General features: G+C 41.7%; 1 protein-coding gene across 2 annotated transcripts in view; it reads left to right on the plus strand.

Annotated features, from left to right (window-relative positions):
- ark2n (arkadia (rnf111) N-terminal like PKA signaling regulator 2n) overlaps window positions 1-25,785 on the plus strand; it is a 120,300-nt gene that overhangs the window by 23,906 nt on the left and 70,609 nt on the right. The window contains exons 2-3 of one of the 2 annotated variants that reach the window (XM_060846773.1): window positions 12,546-12,667; window positions 17,982-18,805. In XM_060846773.1, coding sequence (XP_060702756.1) covers window positions 18,064-18,805 — 742 coding nt within the window. In that variant the 5' untranslated portion in view covers window positions 12,546-12,667; window positions 17,982-18,063. The remainder of the gene's footprint in view (window positions 1-12,545; window positions 12,668-17,981; window positions 18,806-25,785) is intronic. The other variant, XM_060846699.1, reaches the window with a different exon arrangement.

Consider the following 25,785-nt stretch of genomic DNA (forward strand, 5'->3'; position numbering starts at 1 on the left):
AGGTTTTGATTGATATGTCAATCCCAGAGTTTCTTTCAAATAAACCTATTGGACAGTAACCTGGTGTTGTGTGATTCTTTTTTTAAAACTTTGTCCACTCCAGTCCAACACTGACATTTGTGGAACAGCTGTTATTCAGAGGGCTCTCTAACTAGAAATCTGGGAACTCTCATTGCTCATCCCGTGGACTACTGGAGATAAGGATGTGGAGACTGAATTCAAAGTATTTCTTGGTTGTTCTGGGGAAAGTTTGGAAACAAAATTCACACTTTGGGGAAAGGCTTCCAAATTCATAATACTTTTTGTATGAAAAATACTTCCTCACGTTTTTCCCACCAAAAACAGAAAAGACAACCAGGATAAAGGGTCTGGCAAAACCTGAGGGGGCCTTCCACAAGCTTTGGTGCTGAAACAACTGTCCACAATTTCTGTTAAGCATTTAGACATGGTACTATAAGTTGTAGGTAATTCTATGAATTTTGCTACCTGAAGGACTGTTGAAGGGAGATTTGGTGGTAAGTTTGAAAAGGGAATTTGATATATCCTTGACTATAAATGGCAGGGATATGAGCACGTTTGGATGGAATTAGAATTCATTGGATAGCTGTTTTAAAAATTCAGCGTTTTGCATGATAGACTGTATGGTCACCTTCTGTGTTGTAAGGTTCTATGACCCTGCCCACTCAACTGGACTTTCCACAACGTATCCTATCCAAACCACACTGGAGCCCTTGATCTCTTCCTAAATCACATACTACCCTGACTTTGAAATATGCGTGATCCTTTTTCATTACTGGGTGAAAATCTTAGAAATCCATTCCTAAAGCAGTGTTTGTGTCCTTTCATTACAAAAACTGCAGCAGTTCAAAAAGATAATTCATTGCCACCTTTAGAGTAACTTTCTATTGCTTTGAGCAATATTGGGATTTCTGGCAAAACTATTATTTATTGCCAATCTGTAACTGCCCTTCAGTTGATTGGCTTACTAGGGCATTTCAGAAATCAGCCACATTTCTGTGGGCCTAGAGTCATATGAAAGCCAGGCCAGGTAAGAACGATAGATTTCTTTTCTGAAGGACATCTGTTAACTATTTGCGGATTTACAACTTTCAATGAAAGCTGTCACGTCACCATTACAGAGTCTAACTGTATATTACTTGGATGGACAACAGGAAGCTGATAACAAAATTGTCTAATTAATCCCTCCAAGGAGCACTGTAACAAAAACTAAACCTCCAATTAAACTTATCTAATTAAATTAAAGTTTTGCTTTTCTCCTCTCACAGGGGAAATGATACATTCTAGCCAATGCAAAAAGTAACTTGTTTTATTTTCTAGATTTTCCAACTGGATTTAAAGGCCACAAACATCTGTGGTGGAATGTGAACCCATGTTCACAGACCAATATCCTGGATCTCTCAATTACCAGTCTGGTGACATTGCCACTATTATCACTACCATTCTCCCCTTAATTAGGGTCAAACAATAAATATTGCTCTTTCTCGTGACATGCACAACTGCTGAATAGATTTTAAAAAACAGTTGCACCTTGACAAGTTGCCATGATCAGAATCTCAATAGCAATGTCACTTGATTTTATTTTTAATTGCCAGACTCTGTCTAATAACAGTCTTGTTTGAACCTCTTCCTCCAAGAATTGCATATATCAGGAAGCATTTTCGGCCTGAGGCTAAATTCTACTGTTATCACTTCCATCTCACTCCTGAACCACTTTCACATTTTGAATCAGGCTGTTTGTAACTTCAGCATTCAACTTTGGCCCGAGCTGAATTACCAGTTGTATGTACTCTACCCTCCAAGGTCACCTAATTCCACATCAAATATCTCTGCTAATCTCAACCCATTTTGTAATCAATAACATAGATAGAACATTACAGTGCAGTACAGGCCCTTTGGCCCTCAATATTGTGCCGACCTGTAGAACTAATCTGAAGCCCATCTGTCCTACACCATTCCATTTTCATCCATATGTTCATCCAATGACCATTTAAATGCCCTTAAATTTGACAAGTCTACTACTGTCGCAGGCAGTGCATTCCTTGTCCCTACAACTCTGAGTAAAGAAACTACCTCTGACGTCTCTCCTTTATCAATCACCCCTCAAATTAAAGCTGTGTCCCCTCGAACTGGCCATCTCCATCCGAGGAAAAGGACTCTTACTGTCCACCCGATCTAACCCTCTGATTATCTTGTATGTCTCAATTAAGTAACCTGTCAACTTCCTCTCTAATGAAAACAACCACCAGTTTCTCAGCCTTTCCTCATAAGACCGTCCCTCCATACCAGGCAACATCTTGGTAAATCTCCTCTGAACCCTTTCCAAAGCTTCTGCATTATTCCTATAATGCGGCAACCAGAACTGCATGCAATACACCGTTTCAGGCAAAAGGCCTTCATCGTGTGGTGTAAAAGATTTGCCTGTAGAGCATGCAAAAACCATACTTTGAATTGTATCTCGGTACATGTGACAACAACAAGTTAAATCAAAGAATGTTACCTGCCATTTGTCAGCCCAAGCCTGCATATTGTCCAGATCTTGTTGCATTTGAGCGGAGACCACTTCAGTATCTGCGGAATCATGATTGAGGATGAACATTGCCTAATCATCAGCAAACATTCCCATGCTAATGGTAACTTCTGATCTTCTGTTGGAGGGAAAGTTATTGATGAAGGAGCTGTAGATGGTAAGGCCCATGAAGAACTTCTGCAGAGATGTTCTGGACCTGAGATGACTGACCTGCACCAGCAACAACAACAACAACTTTCATACTTGTCTATGATAAAGACAAATTGCAACTATCTCCGTAAAACCACTCACTATACACCTGCTGCAACCAGCAGAGTGTTTCCCCCGATTGCCATCACTTCCAGTTTTGCTAGGGTTCTATGTGTAGTCATAACTAAAATCATATTTTTAGTTGTCACCTTACCCCCTTGCATTTTATCTTGCTTAAACATTCAGCTTGTAACACTCCTTATGTATAGTCTCCATTCTTTAAGGCATGGGTCAGATGTTGCATGTACACTGGCAAAATCTGGCTTGACCTCTTCATTGCCATCTAATCCGTCAACAGTCAGGCTGGGATGAGCAGCTGTTGCAAAAGGGGAGTAGTTGAGGACTCTGGGTCTGTACTCTTAAGTTTTGAAAGATGAGGGGTAAACACATTGGTTCTAACAGAATACTGAGAAGCCTGGATGTAGAGACGATGTTTCCACAAGCGGAAGAGACTAGGATCTGAGGGTACAGTCTCCGAGTGAAGGGAATCACCCTTTAGAACTGAGATGAGGACCTTCTTCAAGTGGTTAATCTATGGAACTTATTGCTGCAGAAAGCAGAGTGGCTCAGAGGTTAGCAATGCTGCGTCACAGCGCCAGGGACTGAAGTTCGATTCCAGCCTTGGGTGACTCTCTGGGAGGAGTTTGCACATTCTCCCCATGTCTGTGTGGATTTCCTCCAGGCGCTCCGGTTTCCTTCCACAGTCCAAAGTTGTTCAGGTCAGGTGAATTGGCCATGTTAAATTGCCCATAGTGTTAGGTGCATTTGTCAGAGGAAATGGGTCTGGATGGATTACACTTCGGAGGGTCGGTGTAGACTTGTTGGGCCGAAGGGCCTGTTTCCGCACTGTAGAGGAGTCTAATCTAGATGGGCGATAAATGCTAGTCTAGCCAGTGACACACTGTCATGAATGAATAAATACATTGCTAAAATGTGAGACTCTCACTTTGTTCAATGATTGTTTTACCACAATGATATAAGTTTCACCTGTACCAACTCCTATATTATACACATCAACTGGAAAGACCAAATCACCAAATGGGAGAAGTTAAAATGTGCAAAATCAAAGGTCTAAAAATTCAGCTGACGGATCAATTTTTTTGGATGATAATAGAGGCCCAGATTCAGGTCCCACCCGCTTCAGAGTTGTGTGATAATTATCTTTGAACAAGTTGATTTGAAAATATCTGGGCAACCCTCTCCACCTGCAGCTTGATGCTGTAGCATTGAGACACTCATAACTTCTAGGAAATTACTTTTAAATTGAAAACAAGCAAACAGAATATCCCTATCAATAAAGAAAATACAGCATCTTCAAAGTGAAAAATCATGAAGCATGTTAACAGAAGTATAATCAAATAATACACCCGCACCAACCAACCCCAGTGCCCCACTTTAACTCTCACTCTGCCAAGGAGATGCAGGTCCTGGACCTCCTTCATTGCCACTCCCTTACCAGCTGTTGTCTGGAGGAAGAATGCCTCATCTTCTGCCTTGGGACCCTTCAACCCCATGGTATCCATGTGGATTTCACCAGTGTCCTCATTTCCTCTGGCCCCCACCTTATCCTAGTTCCAACCTTCCAGCTCAGCACTGCCCTCAAGACCTGTCCTACCTGTTCATCTTCCTTCCCGCTTATCCGCACCATCCTCTTCTATGATCTGTCACCATTACCTCTGCCTCCATCCACCTATTGCACTCTCAGCTACCTTCCCCACTCTTTCCCCCCCACCCCTCCCATTTATCTCTCCAACCCCAAGGCTCCCAGCCTCATTCCTGATGAAGGGTTTTGCCTGAAATGCGATTTTCGTGCTCCTTGGATGCTGACTTGCTGTGCTTTTCCAGCACCACACTCTTGACTCTGATCTCCAGCATTTACAGTCCTCGCTTTCGCCTCATAAATGATACAGTCTAATATTCAGAATATCAAAGATTTGGCCAGAGGTAGTTTTGAGGAGATACATGAAAGAGAAGGCAATCCCAGAGTCTAAGCCTAAATGGCTAAAAGGCTTAGTCAACAACAATGTGCATCCCTGCTGTTTTCTCCCAATGAACCCAAGTCTGAAGACTGCAGCGTTGGGTTGAATAGTTGGAGAAGGTTACTGAGATAGGGAGGAGTGAAGTTAAAAAAGGATTAATATAATTTCGGCGTTGGGAGATCAAGAAAAAGTGTAAGCCAGAAAGGCCAGAACAGATGGGATAAAAAGGTGACACTGCAGGAGAGGATGCATATAGCAAAATTATGGATAAGTATGTGTGTGCGTGCATGCATGCATTTGGCAAAAGGGGAGGTGTTATCAATCAGCTCAGTTGGCTCAACGACCAGTTTATGATGCAGAGTGATACCAACAGTGTAGGCTCAATTTCTGCACCGGCTGAGGTTATCATGTAGAACTATATCGCTCAATCTCTCCTCTCACCTGAGGTGTACTCACTCTCAGGTTAAACCATTACCAGATATCCCTCTCTACTGTAAGTACATCCTTATGACCTGTTGGAAGTCTGCAACTTCATTCAGAGAGGGTAGATAATGACTAGGATGGTAAAGTATGGATGAGAGTTTCAGCAGCAAGTGGCTTGATGTGGGTGTACAGTGAGTGGTTTTATGGAGATAGTTGCAATTTGTTTTTATAATAGGCAAGTATTTGGTTAAAAATAATATTACTTCTATTGTTTTGTGTCTGAGTATGTTCATAATTTATGTATAATAAATGCTGGAAATTAGAGTCAAGAGTGTGGTGCTGGAAAAGCGCAGCAGGTCAGGCAGAATCTGAGGAGCAGGAGAGTCCATGTTTTGGTCAAAGCACACTCTCTATTGCCTAACTGTAATTGCTGCCTTCTTGAACTGCTGTAGTCCATGGGGTGAAGGTACACTCACAGATGGTGTGTGGCCTTGAACTTCTAGGTAGTAATGTTTCTTTGCATCTGCTGTCCTTTTCCTTCGAGGTGTGATAGAAGTCATATGTTTAGAAGGTACTATTGAAGGAACCATGGTGACTTCTTGCAATGTCTCTTGTAGGCAATACACACTGCTGCCACCTTGCAATGATGTCAGATGTTGTGCACAGGATGCTAGTCAAGTGGCTGTTTTTCCTGGATGATGTGTGGAGTTTGCACGTTCTCCCCATGTCTGCGTGGGTTTCCTCCGGGTGCTCCGGTTTCCTCCCACAGTCCAAAGATGTGCAGGTCAGGTGAATTGGCCATGCTGAATTGCCCGTAGTGTTAGGTGAAGGGGTAAGTGTAGGGGTATGGGTGGGTTGTGCTTCGGTGGGTCGGTGTGGACTTGTTGGGCCGAAGGGCCTGTTTCCAGACTGTAGGTCTGGAATCTTAAAAAAAAATGTTGAACTTTCGAATGTCATTGAATCTGTAACCATGCATGCAAGTGGAGACTATTCTGTCATACTCTTGACTTATGTCTAATGTTACTGAACATACAATATCTAGTTTCTGACTTGCTCTTGTAGACACAGTATTTATATCATTACTCCAGTTCAGTTTCTGGATAATGGTAACTATCTGTTGTCTTTAAGCTTTGTAGTGACTTGGTGAGCCAGTTCACTTCAAAGGTAGTCACATTGCTCTGGGTTTGGAGTAAAAGTTTGGGCCAGACCAGGTAGGGCTGGCGGATTTCCTTCCCGAAAGGGCATTAGTGAACCAGGTGCATTTTCAAGATGGTTTTAAAGTCACGATTATATTACCTTCTCTGGGAGTTGGTTAACTCAGTTAGCTGAATGATTGGTTTGTATTACAGAGTGACACCACTAGTGCAGGCTCAATTCCCACACCGACTAAGAGTGCCATGAAGATTCCACATTCTCAATGTTGCCCCTCATCTGGGGGTGGTGACTTTCAGATTAAGCATTCCATCAGTTGTCTCTATTTCTTTATAGGGAGAGAATAGTCCTTTGGTCCTCTGGATCGTTGGCGACTTTACTTTTGTTCTACTTGCTTTTAAATCCAGATTTATTATTCCACCTACCTTGTTGGAATATGAGCCCATAACCCCAGGACATTACCTGCACTCTGAATTACATTACAGCTGGGCTGCTCTTTAACTTCAAATATGAAAGACTTTAAATTTTGTGTGTGACTTGATACTGTGCTGCATTGTTAGTTTGTTAACAACTCACTTTTCATGTGATAAACATTTGGCTATTTTGAACACTGCTTGTTCATTGATAATATTTTCAAATAATTGAAGTCCTCGAAAACAAGAAATTCAGTATTTCATATGATATGTACTGAGTGGCAATTGATGTATTGCCCTTTCCCGTTGTGTTGAGAATTGTCATAATTCTCCATAATACAGGCTAATCTATTCATAGCCACTTTCTGAATGCTTTAAATTAAAATACTTTAAATTACTCATTGTTGTCAGATAAAAAGTCTGTTAATGAATTTCCCCCCAACCTTACTGAAACAAATGTTTGAAATTGTATGCCTGAGTCTGCAATCAGACTTTTACTCTTACCTTTGCATCACCCCATTCAAAATGTTAAGTGCCGTCCAGCATGCAGTTGATGAATCATATGTCAGCATATATTGTGTTTAACTCTACATTTCTTTTGTCTTTGTGTAAAGATCATATTGCACTGTCTTTTTGCGAATCAAATTTGGAGACGCACCATTAGTTTTCATCTACATATTCTGCTTTCTGTTTATAGAGTCATAGAATCATAAAGATGTACAGCATGGAAACAGACCCTTCGGTCCAACCTATCCATACTGACCAGATATCCCCACCCAATCTAGTCCCACCAGCCAGCACCTGGCCCATATCCCTCCCAACCCTTACTATTCATATACCCATCCAAATGCCTTTTAAATGTGGCAATTGTACCAGCCTCCACCACTTCCTCTGGCAGCTCATTCCATACACGTACCACCCTCTGTGGGAAAAGTTGCCCCTTAGGTCCCTTTTACATGTTTCCCCTCTCACCCTAAACCTATGCCCTCTAGTCCTGGACTTCCCCCACCTTAGGAAAAAGACCTTGTCTATTTATCCTATCCATGCCCCTCATAATTTTGTAAACTTCTACAAGGTCACCCCTCAGCCTCCGCCGCTCCTGGAAAAACAGCCCCAGCCTGTTCAGCCTCTCCCCATAGCTCAAACTGTCCAACCCTGGCGACATCCTTCTAAATCTTTTCTGAACCCTTTCAAGTTTCACAACATCTTTCCGACAGGAAGGAGACCAGAATTGCACGCAATATTCCAACCGGTGTCCTGTACAGATGCAACATGACCTGTACTCAATATTCTGACCAATAAAAGAAAGCATACCAAGCGCCGCTTCACTATCCTATCTACCTGCGATTCTATTTTCTAGGAGCTATGAACCTGCACTCCAAGGTGTCTTTGTTCAGCAACACTCCCTAGGACCTTACCATTAAGTGTATAAGTCCTGCTAAGATTTGCTTTCCCAAAATGCAGCACCTCTCAATTATCTGAATTCAATTCCATCTGCCACTTCTCAGCCCATTGGCCCAGCTGATCAAGATCCTGTTGTAATCTGAGGTCACCTTCTTCGCTGTCCACTACACCTCTAATTTTGGTGTCATCTGCAAACTTACTAACTGTACCACTTATGCTCGCATCCAAAACATTTACGTAAATGACAAAAAGTAGAGGGCCCAGCACCGATCCTTGTGGCACTCCACTGGTCACAGACCTCCAGTCTGAGAGACTACCCTCCACCACCACCCTCTGTCTTCTACCTTTGAGCCAGTTCTGTATCCAAATGGCTAGTTCTCCCTGTATTCCATGAGATCAAACCTTGCTAACCAGTCTCCCATGGGGAACCTTGTCGAACGCCTTACTGAAGTCCACAAAGATCACATCTACTGCTCTCCCCTCATCAATCCTCTTTGTTACTTCAAAAAACTCAATCAAGTTTGTGAGACATGACTTCCCACACACAAAGCCATGTTGACTATCTCTAATCAGTCCTTGTAAATCCTGTCCCTCAGGATTCCCTCCAACAACTTGCCCACCACCGACATCAGGCTCACTGGTCTGTAGTCCCCTGGCTTGTCCTTACCACCCTTCTTAAATAGTGGCACCATGTTAGCTAACCTCCAGTCTTCTGGCACCTCACCTGTGACTATTGATGATACAAATATCTCAGCGAGAGGCCCAGCAATCACTTTTCTAGCTTCCCACAGAGTTCCAGGTCACACCTGATCAGGTCCTGGGGATTTATCCACCTTTGTGTTTCAAGACAACTAACACTTCCTCCTCTGTATCTGGACATTTTGCAAGGTGTCACCAGTTATTTCGCTACAGTCTATATCTTTCATATCCTTTTCCACAGTAAATACGGATGCAAAATACTCATTTAGTATCTCCCCCATTTTCTGCAGCTCCACACAAAGGCCACCTTGCTGGTCTTTGAGGGGCCCTATTCTTTCCCTAGTTACCCTTTGGATTCTCCTTAATTCTATTTGCCAAAGCTATTTAATGTCCCCTTTTAGCCCTCCTGATTTCACTCTTAGGTATACTCCTACTGCCTTTATACTCTTCTCAGGATTCACTTGCTCTATCCTGTCTATACCTTACATATGCTTTCTTTTTTTCCTTAACCAAACCCTCAAGTTCTTTAGTTATTCAGCATTCTCTATACCTACCAGCCTTTCCTTTCACCCTAAGAGGAATATACTTTCTCTAGATTCTTGTTATCTCATTTCTGAAGGCTTCCCATTTTCCAGCCGTCCCTTTACCTGCGAGCATCTGCCCCCAACTTTTGAAAGTCCTTGCCTGATACCGTCAAAATTGGCCTTTCTCCAGTATAGAACTTCAACTTTTAGATCTGGTCTATCCTTTTCCATCACTATTTTAAATCAAATAGAGTTATGTTTGCTGGCCCCAAAGGGCTTTTGCCCGAAACGTCAAATTTCCTGTTCCTTGGATGCTGCCTGACCTGCTGTACTTTAACCAGCAACACATTTTCAGCACTGAAATCCAGCATCTGCAGACCTCACTTTTTACCCAAAGTGCTTCCCCACTGACACCTCAGTCACCTGCCCTGCCTTATTTCCCCAAGAGTTGGACATGGTTATTCAATCTCTCCAAATTAACTCTAAATCATGGTAGATCACGTACATCTTCAGATTTAAAATTGCCTGCTAACATGCTTATGATTATTCTATCTTGCATTGCACTCCCACACCATATACCAGACTGTATGCAACTATGAAGTATTGGTGCTTTTAGGAATCATCAATGATGTAAATCTGTAATATTAAATCTTCTGATATTTGATAAACATTTGAAACGACTCTGTTTAGGTAATAAACTTGTAAGGAGTCCTGTGTATTCCAACTGCAAAGTAGTTGTAGGAAATAGGAACTGGGGGTATTGTTTAAAAATTAACGGTAGCCCATTTAAATTAGATGAAACTTTTTTTGGCTGAGGGTTATGGGTCTTTCAAACTCTGCTTTCATCCTCTTGCTGGGAAGAGAGGCTTTGAGTAGTTTTGAGGTAGATATAGGTGGATTCTTGTGAAGCAAGAGATTGAAAGATGTAAATGGGAATGCAGGTTTAAGTTAACAAACCGATTACCCGTGATCTTATTGAATTGCATAACAGGGGCTGAAATGCCTACTTATGCTCCTTGTTTATATGAGTATGCCCTTTGAGCCTGATCCTCCATTCAGCGAGATGATTGATAATCTGATTTTGATTTCAACTGTACTAGCGTGTTTTGAGAAGATTTGTAGCTCATGGTGATTCCGGATTAGGTTTGCTCACTAAGCTAGAAGGTTTGTTTTCTGGCATTTCATCACCATACTAGATAATATCTTCAGTGAGCCTCTGGCTGAAGCACTGGTGGCATGGCCCACCTTCTATTTATGTGTTTAGGTTTCCTTGGGTGTCATTTCCTGTAGTGTCATAATTTCCTGTTCCTTTTCTCAGGGTGTGATAAATGGGATCCCATTCAATGTGTTTGTTGGTAGAGTTCTGATTTGGAATGCCATGCTTCTAGAAAATCTCGTGCGTGTCTCTGGCTTGTCCGAGGATGGGTGTGTTGTCCCAGTTGAAATGGTGTCCTTCCTCATCTGTATGTAAGGATACCAGTGAGTGTGGGCCATATCTTTTTGTTGTTAGTTGATGTTCATGTATCCTGGTCGCTAGTTTTCTGCCTGTTTGTCCAATGTAGTGTTTGTTACAACCCTTGCAAGGTACTTTGTAAATTTTGTTTGTTGTCTCTGTCGGGTCATTCAAGTTCATTAGCTGCTGTTTTAGTGTGTTGGTCGGTTTATGGGCTACCATGATGCGAAGGGGTCTGAGTAATCTGGTAGCCATTTCAGAGATGCCTTTGATGTAGGGGAGAGTGGCGAGGGTTTCTTGGCATGTTTTGTCTGCTTGTTGGGGTTTGTTGCTAAGCAGTCGGCTGACTATGTTCATTGGGTACCTGTTCTTTTTGAATACACTATTCACTGTGGGTGTTGGGATGATTGCTTCTGTCATTCAGTATTTGTACAGTATGTGTTGTTTTCTTGTAAACGCTGGTTTGAAGTTCCCTATTGGCTGTTCACTCTACTGTGGCATCTAGGACTGGCAAGTTTGTTGTTTTCCTTCTCTTTAGTGAATTTTATGCCAGTAAGGGTATTATTGATGGTCTTGAAGGTTTCCTCTAATTTATTTTGTTTAGTAATGATGAAGGTATCATCAATGTAGCAGACGCAAAGTTTGGGTTGGATGGTTGGCAGAGCTGTTTGTTCCAGTCTCTGCATCACTGCCTCTGCTAAATCCTGATATTGGAGATCCCATGGGTGTTCCATTGGTTTGTCTGTAGGTTTTTTTGTTGAAAGTGAAGTGGGTGAAAGGCATAGGTCCACAAGCTTGATGATATTGTCCTTGCTGATGAAGTTGGTGGTGTTTGGTGTATGTGTCTTTGGTTCTTTTAATAATGTAGTTAGTGTTTCCTTGGCCAGGGTGATGTTGATAGATATGAACAGTGCTGTTCCATCAAAGGCAACCATTGTTTCATCCTCTTCAATCTTGGTGTCTTTGGTCATCAGGAATTCTTGGATGGAGTGGATGGAGTGGCGGGAGTCTTCTACTAAGTGTTTTAGTCTTTGGGTGTAGCTCCTTGGCCGATCTATAAGTTGGTGTTCTAGTAAGTGAGACTGTGGTTTTGAGCGGGGCTCCTGGTTTGTGAATTTTGAGTAATCCGTAAAAGCATGGTGTGTTGGATCCATTTAGTTTCATTTTTTGGAAGTTGGTCTTATTTATTTCTCCAGATTTCTGAAGTTTTTTGAGTAGGGCTGTGATTCGGTTCTCTAGTTGTGCGGTCAGGTCGATCGCCACTTGTTTGTAAGTATTGGTATCTGCAAGTAGTACGTACGCTTTCTCGATATAGTCTCTTTGATTTAAAGTGACTGTCAGGGGTCTTTTGTATTTAATTTAACAATCAGCATTCAAAATAGAAATCAGTAATATTTCCTGCTTTTGAACATTTTGCATTGATTGCTGCAGAAGGTGCATAACTATAACTTTTTCAGTTATATCTGTTCAGTTATATATATATTCAGTTATTCAGCTAATAGTGCCCTCTCATCTGTTATAGTCTGCTAATACTAAGTGTTTGAATTCTCATGCCCCTGTGAACAAGTTAATTTCAGCAGTCATGGCCTTCAGGGGAGTGGGGGAGATTTCTTTTTTAAACCTATGAATTTAGCAGTTTTCAATGAGCAATAAAAATTGTAGCTGGTTTACCTCACTCAAATAACGCTATCTCTTTTCTAGGTTTTTGGACCATGGTTCCTGTATTCTCGTCTTGCTCGAACTCAAAATGAGAATAATCTTGAGCAATACCTCAAGGTTTGCTGTGCAATTCATTCTGCCGGGTAGGTTCCTGCTCATTTCAGGTAACTGGCGTAAGTTCTGGAGTTTGAGCTCTTGTACTTTTATCATTGTTTTTAGTTCTATGTTAGACTACAGGGAAAATTATTTATCTTGGCCATATATATAATGTAAATATTGCTGAGAGGTGGGTGTCATTAGTTTTGCAAGCACTTATTGCCCATTCCTAATTGATCAAAAGGCTGTTGAGAGTAATCCACACTATTGTCCATCTGGTCACACGTCAACCAGCCCAGTCAAGACAGCAGTTTCCTTCCCTAAAGGGCATTAGTGAACCAGATGAGTTTTTCTGACAATTTACAATGGTTTTGTGGTTTCATTAGACTCTTAATTCCAGGTGTTTGTTGAATTCAGATTCTACTATCTGGTATGACAAGTCCTGAGAATATTATCTGGACCTCTGGATTAATAGTCTAGCAGTAATCAGTACTTGCTGATGCCAGCAACTGTGGGCCAGTTCACATAGAGTCATAGAGATGTACAGCATGGAAACAGACCCTTCGGTCCAACCTGTCCATGCTGACCAGATATCCCAACCCAATCTAGTCCCACCAGCCAGCACCCGGCCCATAATCCATCCAAAACCTTCCATTTCATATACTCATCCAAATGCTTCTTAAATGTTGCAATTGTACCAGCCTCCGTCACATCTTCTCGCAGCTCATTCCATACACATACCATCCTCTGTGTGAAAACGTTGCCCCATGGGTCTCTTTTATATCTTTCCCCTCTCACCCTAAAACTATGCCCTCCAGTTCTGGACTCCCCTACCCCAGGGAGAAGACTTTGCCTATTTATCCTTTCCATGCCCCTCATAATTTTGTAAACCTCTATAAGATCACCCCTCAGCCTCCGCCGCTCCTGGGAAAACAGCCCCAGCCTGTTCAGCCTCTCCCTGTAGCTCAAATCCTCCAACCCTGGCGACATCCTTCTAAATCTTTTCTGAACCCTTTCAAGTTTCACAACATCTTTCCAACAGGAAGGAGACCAGAATTGCACACAATATTCCAACAGTGGCCTAACCAATGTCCTGTACAGCTGCAACATGACCCCCCAACTCCTGTACTCAATAGTCTGACCAATAAAGGAAAACATACCAAATGCCTTCTTCACTATCCTATCTACCTGTGACTCCACTTTCAAGGAGCTATGAACCTGTACTCCAAGGTCTCTTTGTTCAGCAACACTCCCGGGGACCTTACCATTAAGTGTATAAGTCCTGCTAAGATTTGCTTTCCCAAAATGCAGCACCTCGCATTTATCTGAATTAAACTTCATCTGCCAATTCTCAGCCCATTGGCCCATCTGGTCCAGATCCTGTTGTAATCTGAGGTAACCCTCTTCGCTGTCCACTACACCTCCAATTTTGGTGTCATCTGCAAACTTACTAACTGTACCTCTTATGCTCGCATCCAAATCATTTATGTAAATGACAAAAAGTAGAGGACCCAAAACCGATCCTTGTGGCACTCCACTGGTCACAGGCCTCCAATCTGAACAACTCCCCTCCACCACCACCCTCTGCCTTCTACCTAATCAGTCCTTGCCTTTCCATTTACATGTACATCCTGTCCCTCAGGATTCCCTCCAACAACTTGCCCATCACCGACGTCAGGCTCACTGGTCTATAGTTCCCTGGCTTGTCTTTACTGCCCTTCTTAAACAGAGGCACCACGTTTTCCAATCTCCAGTCTTCCGACACCTCACTGTGACTATCGATGATACAAATATCTCAGCAAGAGGCCCAGCAATCACTTCTCTAGCTTCCCACAGAGTTCTCGGGTACACCTGATCAGGTTCTGGGGATTTATCCACCTTTAACCGTTTCAAGGCATCCAGCACTTTTTCCTCCGTAATATGGACATTTTGCAAGATGTCACCATCTATTTCCTATATCTTCCATATCCTTCTCCATAGTAAATACTGATGTAAAAATATTCATTTAGTATCTTCCCCATTTTCTGTGGCTCCACACAAAGCCTGCCTTGCTGATCTTTGAGGGGCCCTATTCTCTCCCTAGTTACACTTTTGTCCTTAATATATTTGTAAAATCTGTTTGGATTCTCCTGAATTCTATTTGCCAAAGCAAACACTGCCTTCATAACACAGACTGTATGCAATTTTGAACTGATCTTTAGTGGTGGGGAGAGGATGAGTGGGACAGTGAAACCCTGGACTCCGAAGGGAAGAGAACCCAGAAGGGCAACACAGTGGCTCAGTGGTTAGAACTGCTACCTCACAGTGTCAGAGACCTGGATTCAATTCCACTCTCTGGTGACTGTCTTTGTGGATTTTGCACATTCTCCCTGTTTCTCTGTGTGGGTTTCTGCTGGGTGCTCCAGTTTCCCCCCACAGCCCAAAGATGCACAAGTTAAGTGCATTGTCCGTAGTGTCCAGGATGTGCAGGCTCGGTGGGTTAGCCATGGTAAATGCGGAGTTAGGGTAGAGGTGATGCTTTTCACAGGGTCAGAAGATGTGGTGGATCAAAAGGCCTATTTCCACATTGAAGGCCTTCCATGATTCTAGAAGCCAGAGGGATAAGCATATTAATGGTGACGTAGAGTGACAGGGAGAGCCCAGGACTTGGGAAGAAGGGCGCAGAAACTGAGAAGCCCTCTTGCCTTTGTTTCCCTTCCATGCTCCCCGCCACCCCGGCTCTCTTCCATCATACCTCTGCTCTGCTGGATTTCCCCAGCCCTGATCCCAAAGTCTTCCCCTGGATTTTCAACAACCAATCTTTTATACTGAATACTTCTCTATCAAAAGCAGGGATTTAATAGGTGAAAGGTGGGCGGCACGGTGGCACAGTGGTTAGCACTGCTGCCTCACAGCGCCAGAGACCCGGGTTCAATTCCGGCCTCAGGCGACTGACTGTGTGGAGTTTGCACGTTCTCCCGTGTCTGCGTGGGTTTCCTCTGGGTGTTCCGGTTTCCTCCCACAGTCCAAAGATTGGCCATGCTAAATTGCCCTTAGTGTTAGATAGGGGTATGGGTGGGTTGCGCTTCGACGGGTCGGTGTGGACTTGTTGGGCCGAAGGGCCTCTTTCCACACTGAAAGTAATCTAATCTAAAGGTTGGAAATATTGTGTATCTCCACTTGGTTGATCTCTCTTCCTCTTCTATATTTGAACTATTATTACGCCCAGAATAAATACATTTTGTCACCAAGACGAGGCTAAATTGAGACCGGCACTTCAACTTTTTAAGCATTTCTTTAATTTGCTTTTTTCCTGGAAAAAACACATAGCATGATTTCAGCATCCCTTTCTCCAACCACCACCACCACCAAAACAGGGAACAGTTCTAAATCGTGTGCATGGAATCCCTACAGTGTGGAAGCAGGCCATTTGGCCCATCGAATCCACACCAGTCCTCTGAAGAGCATCCCATCTATAACCACCACATCCCTGTACCACTGCACTTCCCATTGCTAGTCCACCTAGCCTGCATATCCCTGGACACTATGGGCAATTTAGCATGGCCAAGCCACTTGATTTGTACAATTTTTGGACTGAGCAGGAAACCGAATGAAGTGAGCAAAACTGTACATCTGAGAATATATGATAGGTTCACATTTTTAAACACTTATGAGCAGGTTAGCAAGAACTCCATTATATAAAACTGAAACTGCAAGTCTCCTACAGGAAACAAAATTAGAAAAATTGATTTAACACTGCCAGACACTGTATATCAAACAAGAGGAAGGTGTTATGAATTATGGAAAATAGAATCTGCTGAAATCACGACAGGTCTAACAGTATCTATGGAGAGAGAAATAGTGTCTTAATATGTCAAACCTGTGATTTCTTTTCATCAGATCAGTTCTGATGACATGGAGTCATAGAGATTACAGCACGGAAACAGACCCTTTGATCCAACTCATCCGTGTCAACCTGATATCCTGAATTAATCTAGTCCCATTTGCCAGCACATAGCCCATTTCGCTTTTAAACTTTCCTATTCTTATACCCAGCCAGATGCCTTTTAAATGTTGTAATTGTGCCAGCCTCCATCACTTCCTCTAACAGATCATTCCATACATGCGTATAAAAGTTACCCCTTTCCCTCTCACCTTAAACCTATTCCCTCTAGTTCAGGACTCCACCACCCTGGGGAAAAGATCTTGTCTATTTTCCCTATTCATGCTCCTCACCCCTCAGCCTCTGATGCTCCAGGGAAAACAGCCCCAACCTATTCAGCTCTCCCTATACCGCAATCCTCCAAACGTCCTTGCAAATCTTGTCTGAACCCTTTCATGTTTCACAACATCCTTCCTGTAGGAGGGACACCAGAATTGCCTGCAATATTTCAAACGTGTATCGAGATATACAGCACGGACACAGACCTTTTGCTCCAACTTGTCCATGCCGACCAACCTAAATCTAGTTTAGTTAATCTAGTCCAATTTGCCAGCATTTAGCACCTATCCCTCTAAATGTTCTGATTAATATATCCATCCAGATGCCTTTTAAATGCTGTAATTGTACTTGCAAATATTTTCTGAACCCTTTCACGTTTCACAACCTCCTTCCTGTAGTAGGGAGATCAGTATTCCAGTAGTGTTCTGTACAGCCGGAACATGACCTCTCATTCCTATACTCAGTGCACTGCTCAATAAAGGCAAGTATGCCAAATGCCGCCTTCACTATCCTATTTACCTGTGACTCCACCTTCAATGATCTATGAATCTGCACTCCAAGGTCTCTTTGTTCAGCAACACTCTCCAGGACTTTACCATTAAATGTATAAGTTCTACCCTAATTTTCCTTTCCAAAATGCAACATCTCATTTTTATCTAAATTAAACTTCTGTTACTCCTCGACCCTGTAGCGCTTCGATATATTCTTTTAGTTTCGCTCTTTAAAGGGACTGCCCAACCTGGTGAGGGCTTTTAGCATTTTGATTTTATTTAAGATTTTCGTCATCAACTTTTATGAAAGAATTTCTTTCCTGTGTGGTTTCTTAAGCAAGGTGATGGATTTTCTCTATTGTCAGGTTAAATAATGATAAAGTAAAGTTACCATAACCCTACCAGACCATATAGTTGCTCTCTCATTAGAGAGAGGTGACTGGTGGTTATATAACCTGAGGGTCACCATGCCTCAGATGAGGGGAGAGGTTGAGAAAGGTAACCTCAGCCAATATGGGAATTGAATTGCCCTGCTGGAATCTCTCTTCACTGCAAACTGGCTGTCCAGCCAACTGAGCTAACCCCTGTCGGAGTTGAATGGACAATGATATGCACAAGTGAAAACAAATTTATCTAATGAAGAATTATCGTTTTTTTGTACCTGATCTATGAATTCTTTGTTCTCTATAGGTTTCCCTGGTTTCTTTAAATCTTAATCCTGTGCCAGTCTGTGCCCTATGGTATTTGATAGAGAGTACTTGAGCTAAGTGACATGAAGATGGAAGCAGCAGAGAAGGCAGACTTCTCATCCCAGGATGGTATTGAGGAAGCTGATGCTTCAACGAAAGGTATTGAGACAAAAGTTAGTGACACCAATAAAGAAGATGATGGGTCAATTCAGAAAGAGACCTCATCTGCCAAATTGAGAAAAGACAACCATAGCTGTCCACCAAAGCTAAGTGGACTGTCTGCTGAACCTTGTTTGTTGATGGAACTTGGGCAAGACTCTTCTGAATCCCAGCTTCCATCTGCAGATGGTGATAAACAAACAACTGGCGCAACCTATGATAGCGACTCTTCAAATCAGTGCATGGTTTCTCCTTCGTCCAGTGGTCATTTGGCAGACTCTGACACACTTTCATCTGTCGAGGAGAATGAGGCACCTCAGGCAAATGTGGCTGTGGACGAAGATCCTTCGGCTGGATCTGGTCCCGCGATCGGCAGAAAGTCACGGCGATCCAGGTCTGAGAGTGAAACTTCAACCATGGCTCCTAAGAAGAATCGCTCATCAAATGACAAACAAAATGGCCGTGTGTCAAAGATTAGAACCCAGAAACAAAAGGAACGGATACGATTACTACGGCAGAAACGTGAAGCGGCAGCCAGGAAAAAGTACACGTTGCTGCAGGACAGCAGTACTAGTGATAGTGACTTGACATGTGACTCCAGCACAAGTTCATCAGAGGATGAGGTCTCAGGAAATGGCAAGAGGGCGATTAGTGCAGAGATTCCAGGTATTTAAGAAACTTCTTTGCAATAGTGATTTAAAAATTCATGAAAGATTGAAGTTAACTTCTTCTTGCTTTTAGGTGGTTGCTTTCAAAATGAAATAAAAATTCGTAATCTATATATTGTTTTATGATGGTTTTTATTAATATTGTTGGTTATAACAGATTAGTCACTTGGATTTTGGTTTTCTGTTCTACAAATAAAGCATAAAATCTGGAATGGGAAAAAAAACTACTTGTTGGAGAGATCATGTTTATTTCATGGTTTCCCATGATACCGCTGTTACATTTTTATTTCCTTTAACATACAGTTCCTTTTCCTGCACCCCCCCTGCTTTGGGGAGTAAAATAAGTGTTGCTATGTGCCTCAGCTTCCAAGAACATTTGATAAAGTGACAGCTTTTTGACTTTTCTTAATTGAAGTATGCATGAAATGGGGCCATTGTTAAAAACAGACTTTGACTTTATAAGTGGGCATTTAAATTCCATTGATTACATTTGTAGTAGTACCATTCTGATGCTTTTTACTTAGACTATTTTATTCAATGCTATAACGTGGTGACCGTTTCAGTTGGATGCTCGACGTGTAAAATATTTTAGAGAATGGAAGAGTAAGGGTTTAATGATTTTACAAATTGCAATGAACTAGAAATTTATAATAATCCCACTGACAAAGTGATTCATTTTCTTAGGGAACTCTACTTGCTGAGTACAATTGCTCTTTAGCTTAATTAAATTGGTAAAAGTATAACCTACATAATTTTAAGCAATTGCAATACAAGTAGGGATAGATCATGGATCACAATCAGGTAAGTTAGTACATTTGTGTAAGTTTATATCTACATGTGACTTTAGACTGTGGAGAAGAAGAAACTAATTGTGTCCCTGCAGGAATATCTGGGTCACAACATACAGTATAGTAGCAAATTGTTAGTTTTAGCCATGGCATTTTGTTACTGAGAATAGCCAACACTATAAACTTGATGGCATAGGTTTGTTAACACCGAATGACATTGGGGCACAAGATCAGTTTCATTCTTTTGCTCCACAATTGCAACAATGATGAGTGGCAGTACAGAGCAGAAAATGACCAGTGAAATGGTCAGCACGGTGGCTCAGTGGTTAGCACTGCTGCCTCACAGCACCAGGGTCCCAGGTTCAATTTCCACCTCGGGCAACTGTCTGTGTGGAGTTTGCACATTCTCCCCGTGTATGCGTGGGTTTCCTCCGGGTACTCCGGTTTCCTCCCACAGTCCAAAAATGTGCAGGTCAGGTGAATTGGCCTTGCTAAATTGTCCATAGTGTTAGGTGCATTAGTCAGGGGGAATGGGTGTGGGTGTGTTACCCTTTGGAGGGTCGGTGTGGACTTGTTGGGCCAAAGGGCCTCTTTCCGCACTGTAGGGAATCTAATCTAAGTCTGGATGAGTAGCCTGAATGAGATATGTTTATTGCTAAGGTATGTGCTGTTGCATAGTGTGGCATTAACTTAGATTCTGGTTCTGTCCTGTGTTCTTGAAAAGAATACATATATTTTTCAAAATATTTTTAATTTTACTGTGGTTTTGGTTTTAAATATAATGTGTGCATTATGCCACCATACTAGTTTGATGAGCAGAACAGATGGATTGAATTTGAATATAAGTATAAATAAAATTATAGCTCAGTTCATTAAGCCATTTGGTTACTATGTCATGCAGACCACAATCTGTGTTGAGTTAGTTTTTTGTCAGTTTGGCCAGGAGGGATATTGCTATAAAAATCTTCACCTCTGGACGAGAGAAAGAAAAGTTGTTCTTGACCTCCTTTGTTTCTAAAGGGTCATTTTGGAATTGTGCATGTCTGTAGATCAAGCATGTAAAAGATAAAGGTGTGATCACACCAGGCCATCTTTGGTATCGAGGAAGTCATTCAGCCAGAAGTTGTGCCTCCCTCCATTGTCAACTTCTAACACAAGTAATGCTAACTTTTTGAGTTATTCCAACAAGGTGGTGATCCCTTTCAAAGAAGAGTTCAGGGGAATTAAAAAGGTAAAAGAACTATTCATTGAGTAATCATGTAAAAATCCCATAGAAAGCTCTCGCTGAGACATTGTTTTTGTTATTGTGAGCAGCATTGAATGATGGAGAGCATTGAGTTGGGTCCAGAGATGTTTTGTCTCCGTGCTCCAAGTTTACATCAACATAGACATGACACAGAAACGTTGTGTCTGATTGGGAGGGCAGTCAAGAGTGAGTAGTTCTTTAAATTTTGTTTTACTATATAAAAGATAGAATGAAGGATATGGAGAATTTTTCAGGGTGTTCTGAAGCCAGCATCCTTCTCGTATACTGGACTATTGCTTTTACATCTAACTATACCCAAGTTTTCAACATGCATTAATAATATTCGTCTGTCTTGAATAATTTCTCCACTGAATCACTGGTGTTTCCTTCAATTAGCTTTTTTAAAAACCTGGCTTTAGTCTGGCTTTATCATCTTTATCTTTCTGGTCTTTGCAGTGTTTGATCAACCTGATTACAAGTGATCATGGAAGTATGAATTGATTATGCTTTTGTGCGTATTGTATAAGTGAACCTCTGGCAACTTTATTTCAGACAGGTGAAATGAGGAAATCCTAATAGGTAAAGCAGCTTTTATAATGCCATTTGTATTAATAAAATATTAACTAGGGTGCCTGTCAAAGAGAGAGGGAATACAATTTGTTTTTCACACGGAAGAGAAATGTACAGTAGCAAGCATATAAAGGATAAAGCTGAGATGTTCATACCGAGCGATTTTTTGATACAGAGGAGGTCATTCAGCTCATTGGGTCAATGCCAAAAGTTATGCCTCCCTTCATTGTCTGTCGACTTCTCACAAAATATTGCTAATTTCTTGAGTTATCCTAACAAGGTGGTGATACCTTTCAAAGAGGAGTTGGGATAAGAAATAGGTAAAAGAAGTATTCATTGTGTTATAAAGATGTGGGTGTACTGTTATTTTAAGAAAGTTAAAAGCTAGCAGAACTACCAGACAGTACCAAGTGTTCTCAGCAAGGTACAGTGTAGCATGTGGTCCAGAAGTTTGTGAAGCTAGTTGCCTAGAAACAAAAACAGATTTGAATTAGATCAATCAGTTTAAATTATACCCCAAAAAACACCAAATTGCAATCAAGTTTGAATTTAGTGTATTAACAATCTTAAAAGCCAGTGACACAATCTGATGCTTTAGGAGTCAAAGACAGGGGAAAATTGAACAGTTGGGAAGAGACCTGCCACAAGACCAACAGATGTAGCCTGCTAGTCAGAAGAGTCTGAGAAGTACCTGTCTAGGCAAGGAGTTTGCACAGAGAAAAGCATTGACACTGACCTGGAGAAAAAAACTGCAAAGAGAAGATTTGACAACTGGCTGGTTTTGAAATTTGAATTTTTCAGTAAATCTTAATCGGGGGTTTTTTATTGGACTAGTATTATAAAAGGGAAAGTAAAAGGTTAGAGGAACGAGTTGTAAATAGTTATTAGTTTATTATTCTCTGTTAGATTTCAAGAAATAAAGTTGTTAATTTTTACTTTAAGTTGTTCTTGGCCTCTCGGATTTTCACCAATTACTGCACGGGATAAATCTTTCTGTGTTGCTAGGATTAAATTAACCAGGAGAGTTTACCAGTGTTGTAACAATTGAATATTTGTATAAAAATCTCATGAAAAGCTCTCGCTGAGACGTTGTTTTTGTTGTCGTGAGCAGCATTGAATGGTGGAGAGCATCGAGTTTGGTCCAGAAATGTTTTGCCAAACCAATTGTAGGTGAAGTTTGATGATGTGATTCATTTCTGCAGAAAGAATGATGAGATGCAATGTAAACTATGTGGTACAGTTTTAAAGTGGAGCAATCCAAAGAATCCTCCAGTATTATGTACACGAGTCTTTGATAGTGCAAATGAGAAGAGTTTTGAGAAAACTTATTGGATCTTTGGCTTTATAAAGTAGAACTCTCATATCCGTAGATTTGCTTTTCGCAGTTTCAGTTATCCGAGGTTTACTGCAGCCCAAAAATATTACATGGAATATTCCAGAAATAATTCCAGGGGGCTGCTTGGAAAGTAAGTTTCCCATTTACATGATAGAGTTTGCTAGTATCCGTGGTTTTGGGCATCCACAGTAGGTCTTGGAACATATTACCCACGGAAACGGGGACACCTGCATAGGCGTAGAATATGAACATAAGGTTCCTAGTAGACAGCACAGCACATATTTAGCAGAATATTACTGGGCATGCGCTGTCAGAGAGGGTGGTAGAGGTTTTCAAAAGAGAATTAGATAAATACTTGCAGGGCTAAGGGGGGAAGAGTAATGGAGTGGGATTAATTGGAAAGCTCTTCTAAAGTGGTAGAAAAAGTTTCAAAGGGCCAAATGGCTTCCAGTGTCATGATTCTATAAAGTGATATCCAAAAGATGAGTATAGTGTTAGAGTGCTTCCTATTAATAATGAGCAGGCCACACTGAAACAAAAACTTCACTTACAACAGTTGATCTGTTGGTGTTGGAATTGATGGGTATATGAATAGGAAGGGTTTGGAGGGATATGGGCTGGGTGCTGGCAGGTGGGACTAGATTGGGTTGGGATATCTGGTCGACATGGACGGGTTAGACAGAAGGGTCTGTTTCCATGCTGTACATCTCCAAGACATCTAATTTTCCATTAAAATTTTATAAAGCCAGATGAACATTAGGTGGACAGCTAGATTGTGATATTTATCTGATGTAATAACTGTTTAGAATTAAAATGAAAGTCCCATTGAGAGATGACCATCAATTTGGCAGTATTCCTTCCAGCTACCATACTGTTCACTTAACCTTCAGAATACGATTCTACATGTAGGACCTCTTATTCTTCTCTGGCCTCCTGGTCACAATTTGTCGATATTCTACTTACATTTATCTGAAGTAAGCTCCATCTGCCATTCCTCAGCCCACTGGCCCAGTTGATTAAGATCCCATTGTATTCTTAAATAACCTCCTTCACTATCCACTATACCACCAATTTTACATAGAACATTACAGTACAGACCCTTCAGCCCTCGATGTTGCGCCGCCCTGTCATACTAATCTGAAGCCCCTCCCACCTACAGTATTCCATGTGCCTGTCCAATGACAACTTAAATGCACTTAAACTTGGCGAATCTACTACCGTTGCAGGCAAAGCATTCCATACCCTTACTACTCTCTGAGTAAAGAAACTACCTCTGACATCTGTCTTATACCTATCTCCCCTCACTTTAAAGTTGCGTCCCTCCATGTTTGCCGTCCCCATATTTGGAAAAAGGCTCTCCCTGACAACCCTATCTAACCCTCTGATTATCTTGTATGTCATAATAAGTCACCTTTCAACCTTCTTCTCTCTAATGAGAATAGTCTCAAGGCCCTCAGCCTTTCCTCGTAAGACGTTCTTTCCATACCAGGCAACATCCTAGTAAGTCTCCTCTGCACCCTTTCCAAAGCTTCCACATCCTTATAATGCGGTGACCAGAACTGTACACAATACTCCAAGTGTGGCCGTACCAGAGCTTTGTACAGCTGCAGCATAACCTCCTGGTTCTGAAACGCAATCCCTCTATTAATAAAGGCCAAAACACTGTATGCCTTCTTAACAACCATGTAAATCTGGGTGGCAACTTTCAGGGATCTGTGTACATGGACACCGAGATCTTTCTGCTCATCTGCATTCCCAAGAATCTTACCATTAGCCCAGTACTTTGCATTCCAATTACTCCATCCAAAGCATATCACCTCACACTTGTCCACATTAAACTCCATTTGCCACCTCTCAGCCCAGCTCTGCATCCTATCTATATCTCTCTGCAACCTACTACATCCTTCGTCACTATCCACAACTCCACCGACCTTAGTGTCGTCTGCAAATTTACTAACCCACCATTCTAAGCCCTCATCCAGGTCATTTATAAAAATGACAAACAGCAGTGGACCCAACACTGACCCTTGCGGGACGCCACTAGTAACTGGACACCAAGATGAACATGTTCCATCAACTGCAACTCTCTGTTTTCTTTAGCAAGCCAATTACTGATCCAAACTGCTATGTCTCCCACAATCCCATTCCTCCGCATTTTGTATAATAGCCTATTGTGGGGAACCTAATTGAACACCTTGCTGAAGTCCATATACACCACATCAACCTGTTTACTCTCATCTACCTGTTTGGTCACTTTGTCAAAAACTCAATAAGATTCGTTAGGCACGACCTAACCTTCACAAAACCATGCTGACTGTCCCTGATCAGATTATTCTTTTCTAGATGGTTATAAATCCTATCTCTTATAACCTTTTCCAACACTTTACCAACAACTGAAGTGAGACTCACTGGTCTGTCATTACCAGGGTTGTCTCTACTCCCCTTTTTGAACAAGGGAACCCCATTTGCTATCCTCTAGTCCTCAGGCACTATTCCTGTAGACAATGGTGATTTGAAGATCAATGCCAAAGGTTCGGCAATCTCTTCCCTTGCTTCCAGAGGATCTTAGGATAGATCCCATCCGACCTAGGGGACTTGTGTATTTTCACACTCTGTAGTATTTTTAATACCTCTTCCTTATGAACCAGTCTCTTCTAGTCTAGATGCAAGTATCTCTGTATCTTCCTCGCCAATGTTTTCATTTTCTATAGTGAACACTGTCAAAATATTTATTTAGTGCTTCCCCTATCTCCTCTGACTCCACATACAAATTCCCACTATTATCCTTGATTGGCCCTAATTTAACTCTCGTCATTCTTTTATTCCTGACATACCTATGGGAAGCCTTAAGGTTATCCCTGATCCTATCCGCCAACAGCTTCCATGTCTCCTCCTGGCTCTTCTGAGCTCTCTTTTTAGGTCTTTCCTGACTTCCTTGTAACCCTCAAGCGCTCTAACTGAGTTTTCACATTTTGTTCTAACATAAGCCGCCTCCTTCTTCTTGACCAGAGATTCCACTTCCTTAGTAAATCACGGCT

Source organism: Hemiscyllium ocellatum, chromosome 1 (assembly GCF_020745735.1).
Source record: "Hemiscyllium ocellatum isolate sHemOce1 chromosome 1, sHemOce1.pat.X.cur, whole genome shotgun sequence".
Lineage (NCBI taxonomy): Eukaryota > Metazoa > Chordata > Chondrichthyes > Orectolobiformes > Hemiscylliidae > Hemiscyllium > Hemiscyllium ocellatum.